Below are 8756 nucleotides of genomic sequence, written 5' to 3'. Positions count from 1 at the left end.
TTTGGTTCATTTGCTTGGCCCTCTTTTTTTTTGTTACCCCCAACGGCCTCCTTATGTCAAAACTTAAGCAAAACATATTTACTGGCACTTAATGCAAATCAGATGATCTGCGACTGGGCACGTCTACATATAGTATGTCTCAACATCAGTAGCAGTCACGAAAAGATCCAGCTAATCCATGCCAACAGCCGTGCACCACTACACCGTCAGAGTGGCACTTCAAGGATTATCCATATATTATCTATATTCCTTTGTTATCCAGGTATAACAGAGGAATATATAAAGGTATAACACCATGTTTTACCACAGTGTTTCTGACATTAGGGACAATTATCTCAGCCCTGCTGATGGAAACATGCCAAAATCACCTCATTTCTGTGACATTTTAAAGTTCTCACAAATGTCACAAACAAGATAAGAATAAATAAATCTCAAGAAAAGAGATATGATGATGTGATTAGGAGGTGGAGATATATGGAGGAATAGGGGGATGGATGAGTCACAGGGAAACAGCAAAACTAGATTATGTGGATGCAATCGAGAGAAAGAAAGCAAATTCAATAAGGAGAGAAGCACCATGTGATGTGTTCTCATGTTCCTAATGGAGCTTCTAACCATAGTAAGCACCATGCTGTGTAAATTGTTAATGTTGAGCTTCCAAGATATGACCATATTGGGGTGGTAAAAATGCACTGTAAGATAGAGGATGCCACATACTGAGGTGAGCAATACTGTCATACTCAAATCTCACATTTTCAACAATGTGGCTTCTATCTCACAAACAATTCAAGCACCTTCTCTGTTATTTTTATGTTTTCACACTGTCTTGTGGAAGTTTTACCTCATCTTTGACATGAGAACCACAGAAATCTTAAAAACAGAATCAGAAAAAACGCTAAATCTAATACATTTCAACGCACGTGGCAGTATCAAATTAGAAGTACTTTGATAGCAAGCTTTGTGTTGATCTATTCACCTCTACCTCAAAGGTTCACAGCATTTGGGCTTAATCAGACTCACCATCAGCCTCTTTGTAATCTCCTGGAAGTTCACTGCAGTAGAGTGCTGAGCCTTTTTGGTTATTTAGTGCAGTAAAAGTGTGTAACTTTGAAAGAACAAACTCTCTTTTCCTGTGGCACATATTTGCGTGCAGTTTATGCTGAACATGAAAAAATATATAATACTGTCTGTTCCAAACTGCACCATTCTCAATGCATCCATAATCAGCCTCCACCACAGTTACATGATTAATGAGGTTTGTTCATGGATTCACTCCGCAGCAGCTCTGTTTGTGTCAGTTCAGCACCTCGGACAGCAACGGATGAACAAGACTCTCAAGGAGAAGAGGACAGGAAGTTCTGACTGCTCTCACCTGAAGAGCTGAGACACAGCTGCAACTAATCACAAATCACTATTTTTAGCCAGTTCTTAATTTTTCAGGCACAGGGAACTGCCTTTTTTTCTCTACATATACACTCCTCCAATGTGCTAAAGCAACAGAAACAATGTTTCAAATGCCAAATACCAAATCAAATTCAAAGTGTAAAGGAGAAATATCTTAGATTGTCCTCAATAAAAAAATCGTCTTCCTCTGTTTGACTTTGTAAAATATGCAGCAGAATTCTATTTGTCACATCTAACAAATGATCAGATTGGTGAGAAGGTGTGTTGAGGGGGGGGGTCTGGGTTGCAGAGACACTTTGCTATCACCCTGTAGTTACTGATGCAGAGCGAGCCTCTCCCCACCACTATAAACAGTCAATCATCAGCAAAGTCAATTTAATTGATCAGTGAGGCAGCCTGTGTGAATATACTTCTTCACTCTGTGCTGTTGGGCAGCTCTGACTCTAACTGCCCCTGTCATCTAGCTGCAGCACCATCTGCTGGACATTGACCATAACACGTTATTAAAAGCTCTCTTCATCTGGTTTTTTCAACGTTAGTCTTTTTAGTACCAAAGTTCCTCTTTTTGTTCCTATTCTTCCACTGCAGCTCAACAGGAAAACACTGTCTGAGGAAACACAAAGAGGGAATCTGATGCTAAAAAGACTGTAAATGTGTCAGATGTCCACTTGATATGACTAACTCAGACTGCTGAAGACTGATATGATGCAACTTTTAAATGCATTTTTGCACAAAATGACTGTGTGGACACACTGTGGATTTTGGCTTCGATCACGTACAAGGGGATCTTTTAATAGCCAGCATGAACAGGAGGAATGATTACAGCGAGGAAAACCTCTTTCACTGTTCAAATAGGCACCTGACTGTTGTTTTAAGACACACTTGAAAAATTATGAACCTGTCCTTTTAGTATTTCCCATTTATTTTTGCAAATCCACATGTTAATTAGCCGCCACTGGAGGAAAGGAAAACTGTTCAGAAACAGATAACATGTAACGATATAGACTGACAGATTATCTTCTGCAATCATTTTTGGCCTTTAGTGGATGGAGCAAGTACAGACATTGCAAAAAAGTAAGTTGCTCAGATTCAGCAGCAGCCCCCAGGGGTTTGTCATCAAATCTCTCATGGCTCTGAAGACCACAAAGAATAGGCATATATGTCAGGTTTGTTGGATCCCTGCTCATATAGGTGTGAAAGGAAATGAACAAGCAAACAGATTTGCAAAGAAGTAGTTTATGGTATTGGAGAAGCAAAATCTCTAATCAGAGCAGCCATGATTAATGCCACCATGATTGCGAGATGGAATTCAGACAACAAAGGGAGACATTACTATAGGATACAGAAGTCTGTTCATTTAAAGACGTTTAGAGGAGGATGTCATAATCATAGAGAAGATGTGATCTTTACACGGCTAATGAGTGGGCATGCAGGTTTTGATTCAATGCTATGTGTAATCGTAAAACGTTCATTAAATCTTTATCCGGCGCCGGAGGATGCGCAACATATAATTAGGCAATGTAGTGAATATATTTCAGAAAGGGAGACACTGAGAGAAATAATGCATGAGGCAGGTCTGGAATGGAGTTTGAAAGAATTGTTAAATTACTTAAATGATTATCATTATCATTATGAAAAGCAATGAGTATACCGATGATGTAATGTTATTGGTCTACGCACTCCGACACAGTAGGTGGCGGTAATGCACTGACATCCCACAATAAACACAAAGAGGAAGAATGTTGAGGAGAAAATACATTCACGAGTGCGACAGGGACGACAGAAAAGGTAAAACTGTCTGCTGCTCTGTGTCTTCCTCTGTCTACGTTAGTTTGATGATAGTACGTTGGTTTTAAAGGTTTCCAGTCTTCAGTACAAACGGCTTCCTGCTGGTCTTTAGCTGTGAGTTTGCTTGTTGCAGGCAGAGAGGCTTTGTGAACCTTGATAGCACTCCGTGTTGACAGCTGGAAGCAGTCTTAACATAAATGACGAAGCTTTGAGGTGAGCCTGATAACTGTGTGTTGGACTGAAACGAAACTTTCTCAAACATTGAAGCTTTACACAGTTGTGTCGATAAGCTCCAGGCAGGGCACAAAATTAGCACCAGCCAAATGCTGGTAAATTATGCTAGTGTCTGGTAGTCTATGGTAATCTATTGAGTGGCTGGTAAATGAGAACATTCACAAGCCATTTAGCCAGTGGACCAAAACGTTACTTTAGCATCCTGACTCCAGGAATGTCTGCAGCCTTGAGGATGTCTGGAGATATTTCTTCATCCTGTGATCTTAGTTATTGACGACGCTCAAGTTAGCTTCAGAGTCAAGTTAAGGGAAACATAAATGACTATATTTAGGCTGATTCTCCGATTTCACTGAAATTTCTGCATCCAGACTACATTAGACCAGTGACAGATCAAAACCACTATACTTAGACTCGTCTAATTTCTTCTAATATATAATATCTGTTAAATCGCCCTTTCTCAGTTTTCACAAATAGAATAAATGTTTCACAAATCTGAAACTGTGTTTTAATGACTCTAGAGTATCCTAGGTAAGGCTAAGTGTAGTGGTTTTTGACCTGGACTAATGTGGTCTGGATAGAGACATATCTGTGTTTTTTCTGTTTTTGCAAGCAAAATAAAGGTTTCACAAATCTGAAAGAGGGTTTAAACAGCGTGAAGGCTTTTGCTACGATGTCTAACACTTTTTCACAAGTGTTAGTGGTGAAAAAACGGAGAATCAGCCACTAAATATCATTATTTATGTTTCCCTTAACTTTTCCCTTAACCTTGAATCAGAAACTGACTTCAGTGTTGTGAGTTTTTGTCACGTTAGCATTCAGACTGTTAGCAGCTGTGTTTTGGTGGTGGTGACATACTTTCTAATATTGAATTCACTCCTTCATATTAACATAGGTTGTCACATTAATCAGATTTTTCCTGTTAACACCTTTTCTCTCTATAGTCCTAACACCACACTGGATGTTGTGGTTAACTCTGACTGTCATGTTGTATGAATTAGTGAACATGAAGTAGTGCAGTCAAACGAAGCAGAATCTGTAATCAGGTCAGTCTTCTGGATGGGATCTACCACACACACGTGCATACATGTGCATTTGTGTGTTGAACTGAACTTTGTTTATTCTGTCGTGTTGAAAACTGAGAGCATCAGTTCAAACATACTGGAGACGTCAGTCTGGATGCTCCGTCCAGTTTTTCACAACAGTTCACACAACAGTCACAGACACTGAAGACAACAGAAGCTCATCATTGCTCTGCTTGATTATTTAAAAGCATTTGAACAGATGATTCTGCTTATTCACATTTCATATGATTTATTTTATTCATATTAACTAATTCAACTTTAATTCATGCTATCAACAAATCTCTTAAATGATAAATAAATATTATTTTAGTGTAATTTAAGGCTCAAATAAGTTGGGAAAAGGCTTTAGGGAAGCTCCAACAGTGACTTATCTCTACTGAAGAGGAACAAAGTGACTGAAGAGTGAGTGGAGGCAGACAGGAAGAACTGTGTGGACACTATGTCATCTGTTACTTATTGAGCGCAGATACTTTGACATCATATTTACTTTGCATTATCTGTTTTCTTTCAGCAGATTCACCTGACGGCACAAGTTTCTCCTCCTCAGTCCAGTTTGGCCACTGATTCCTCTGATTTCCAGCTGACATTCTTAATAACAGCATCATAAAAACACTACCATCAAGAACACTTTGGATCAGAGTCAAGCTCTGATTTAGCAGGTATGGCTCTATCATGGCTATTTACCATGCTCCTACTGAATTATGGGAAATCAAGCAGTATTTTTCCATGTTTTAACTATCTATTGGAGATGTATCTGGAGAGAGCCTTGAGCGCAATGTTTAACCCTAACCCAACCTGTCATCAGTTTAGGTGACTGTGATCAACTTTTATTATTTTATGAACATAGATGCTGTAATCTTATAAGTAACTGAATTCTTAATTGTGAAATCTAATCACTAATGGATGCTTAATGTTAAAATTGAACATTTAATAATATTTAACATTTAATACTTAAATAATATTTATCTGATGACACTGAAATGTTTTACCTAGAAAACCATTTATCTGAGTTTATTTGTTTTATGAATTCCCCTCTTTGATTTGAATTTCAAGTTTCAAAAATGTAATTTCCTGTGTGTATGTACACACACACACACACACACACACACACACACACACTTACATGCTACTGGTCAAAAGTTTTAGAACACCCCAAATTTTCCAGTTTTTATTGAAATGTAAGCAGTTCAAGTCCAGTGAATAACCTTAAATTCTACAAAGGTAAGCAGTCTGCCAGAGGTAAAAAAAAAAAAAAAAAAAAAAAAAGTTATATGTATATATATTTGGTGTCGATGGTGTGTTGTGTTGAGCATGTAATTTGCATACTTTTAATTTTCTAAATTATCTCTTGTACTAAAGGACCAACAATGGTGGTTCTTTTTATTTCAGTGGATCCTGGTAGCTCATTAAAGACATATCTTAAAGAATTAGGAAGCTGGAGAATGTGATGATCAGTGTTTTTTTTTTCACATAGTGAGTAGTAACTGTATGCTTCCATTTCCACATGAATCCATCTCAACTTTCCTCTGTAGTGTCTCTGTACTCCCATCACAATGAATAGCAGCCTCTCTCTGTCTCAGCTTTTGAGTCTGTATGTGTGAACGGCCTGTAAGAACTTCTCTACGGGTTTATTTTGAACACAGGCACTGCTGCCTGATTTCACCTTATTTTTTAAGTACATCTCATCACAAGATGCCTTCTCCTGATTTGATTTGCCCAGCAATTCTTCCATGTTCTGGGGATAATTTAGTTTAAAATGGGCATGTTTGGTGTTTGTAGTGGCATTTTACATTACCACTCTTCATTATGGCCACCATTTCATTGTAAATCAAACACATAGGCTACAGTAGATCTCAAGTACATTGTTCAGGAGGTGATAATGTTGTTTCATGTGAATTAACAATCAAGTCCTACATTGACCTTTATTTCTCTGTCTCTTATCTTCTTCTTAGTCGAACCAAATGGACACGGACAGAAGTCCCATTGAAGAGGAGCCATACCATTGTGACCAATGTGGGAAAACTTTCTTTTTGAAATCTAGTTACAAACAACATATGCGTACTCACACCGGTGAGAAGCCATATCGTTGTGACCTGTGTGGGAACAGATTCCCTTATTTAAGTAGTTATAAAAAACACCTACGTATCCACACTGGAGAGAGACCATACCAGTGTGAACAATGTGGGAAGAGGTTCCGCTGCTCTGATGAAATGAAGCTGCACCAACGTACCCATACTGGAGAAAAACCATACAGCTGTGACCAGTGTGCTAAGAGTTTCAGTCGGCGTAGTTACTACATTGATCATCTTCGTATCCACACTGGAGTTAAACCATACTGCTGTGACCAATGTGGGAAAAGCTTCAGTCGTTCTTATACTTATAGACAACACATGCGCATCCACACTGGAGAGAAACCATACTGGTGTGACCAATGTGGGAAGACTTTTAGAAGTTCAAGTAATTACGCCCAACACGTGCTTGTTCACTCTGGAGAGAAACTGTATTGCTGTGAGCAATGTGGGAAATGTTTCTATTATTCAAGTAGTTACAAACAACACCTGCATGTTCATTCTGGAGAGCTTCCATACTGCTGTGAGCAATGCGGGAAAAGTTTCAGTCAGTCAAAGAGTTACAACCAACACCTACGGATTCACTCTGGAGAGACACGATATTGCTGTGACCAATGTGGGAAAAGTTTTTATTATTTAAGTAGTTACAACCAACACCTGCTTGTACACTCTGGAGAGAGAGCGTTCTGCTGTGACCAATGTGGGAAAAGTTTCTATCATTTAGGTACTTTCAAGCGACACCTGCGAGTCCACACTGGAGAGAAACTGTATAGCTGTTCACAGTGTAAGAAGTCATATGCTTGGCTGAAGTCATTGAAGAACCACCGCTGCAGCAGCAAAGCAAATGAAAAGAGTACTGACTGTTTGTAGGAAGGGAAAAAAATGTGTTTTGATTTTAATGTCGTAATCATTACATTTCACATTGATTTCATTCCATATATGGTCAGTATTTTTTCAGCAATAGCTATTCAATGTATTTGCATTCCGTTACGTATTTCTCAATATTTGTTGGCAGAGTTTGTTCAACTCGCCCACCTACGTGTGATGGATCTAGTGATGCATGTGTGTAATCCATTGTTTGTTTCGGATGCATTTCATTCATCTCACTCACTCTCTTATAGACACATCAGACCTGTATTAACCCTTTCATGCATAGTGGTCACTACAGTGGACAGCTATTCAAAAGCCGTTTTCTTAGATATGCATGGGTTTTGATGGTATAGTTGCACATCAGCCACCACAGTGGACTATAGTGTGTCATCCCATGTTTGAAAAAAAATTAAGTTCAAATATTTTTTTTCATGCCCAAAGGAGAATAAAAACACTTAGGAAAAAAAATCCTGACTGAGGTTATCATAATTCATGCATGAAAGGGTTAAAGCACAGGCCAAGGCTCGACTATTTTCCAGCTGTTGACTTTAAGCTCCTTCTTCTGTTCAGTATGTTGAAAATCTGGACAACTTATCTACAGATGAGTCTGAGATATTGAGATATTGATGATTTTGCGTCTGTATGGCTGAGGACCAAACTGACAATTCAATAAAGAACAAAAAAAGTGATGACATCAATTCATGGCTAATTTTCAAAGCACGTTCAGTAGTTTCTTTTCCTCTCATAATTGCCCACCCTATAACCATGTCTCTTGCTGCCTCAAGGGACATCCCCACCCAGAAAGTGGTGCTGACACCCACAGGTGGTGGAGCAGATAAGACTTCACTTTGGATGGATAGAGGAGGATCCCTTTGTCATGGAGGGGAACACTCACTGCCCGCTGTGGTCTTCGATGCACTGCCCAGCAGGTCCACTGAGGATGGATGCTTTGGAGGGTGAGGTTGATGTGTTCCTAGTTGGCCCTAAACTGGTCTTACAGGCTGTGGATGGCAGAAGTTCAGGAGCTGCTGAGAGGCGGCCAGTGGTGTTTTTCCCCTGTTAGATTGGATATGTAGTCTCAAGTGCAGGGCACAATATGGCACCCAAAGAACCTTCATGTGTAGCCCTTGAACTACAGTGTTTGCAGGTGAATTGTGGAGCTGTGTGGATCTCCCTTCTGTTTGAGAACACAGTTGCAGATGTGACAGCCGTGTTTCTCCTGCGCGTGTGATGAATGGATCACACAACAGGATCACAGATGTGATTTGGTTAGAAAGAGCATGGTACTTGGTCTTTCACAACCAGTTTT

The 8756-nt window shown here is 39.3% G+C and overlaps 1 protein-coding gene across 7 annotated transcripts; it reads left to right on the top strand.

The window, feature by feature from the left end:
• The first annotated feature begins 3088 nt into the window (after positions 1–3088).
• LOC122979674 (zinc finger protein 239-like) lies at positions 3089–8145 on the top strand. Of its 7 annotated transcripts, XM_044347330.1 has the most exons (4): positions 3093–3192; positions 3326–3405; positions 5020–5167; positions 6461–8145. In XM_044347330.1, exon 4 carries the CDS (start codon positions 6470–6472, stop codon positions 7445–7447), a length of 978 nt encoding a protein of 325 aa, XP_044203265.1. In that variant the 5' UTR covers positions 3093–3192; positions 3326–3405; positions 5020–5167; positions 6461–6469; the 3' UTR covers positions 7448–8145. The 7 variants fall into 7 exon arrangements, with proteins under 7 accessions (XP_044203266.1, XP_044203265.1, XP_044203269.1 ...); XM_044347331.1 differs by lacking the exon at positions 3326–3405 and having other exon boundaries at positions 3089–3192; XM_044347334.1 differs by lacking the exon at positions 3326–3405 and having other exon boundaries at positions 3124–3192; positions 5042–5167.
• Positions 8146–8756: the final 611 nt, after the last annotated feature.

This window comes from Thunnus albacares, chromosome 3 (assembly GCF_914725855.1).
Source record: "Thunnus albacares chromosome 3, fThuAlb1.1, whole genome shotgun sequence".
Lineage (NCBI taxonomy): Eukaryota > Metazoa > Chordata > Actinopteri > Scombriformes > Scombridae > Thunnus > Thunnus albacares.
The sequence above is the reverse complement of the archived record's forward strand: the minus strand, read 5'-3'. Positions and strand labels throughout refer to the sequence as shown.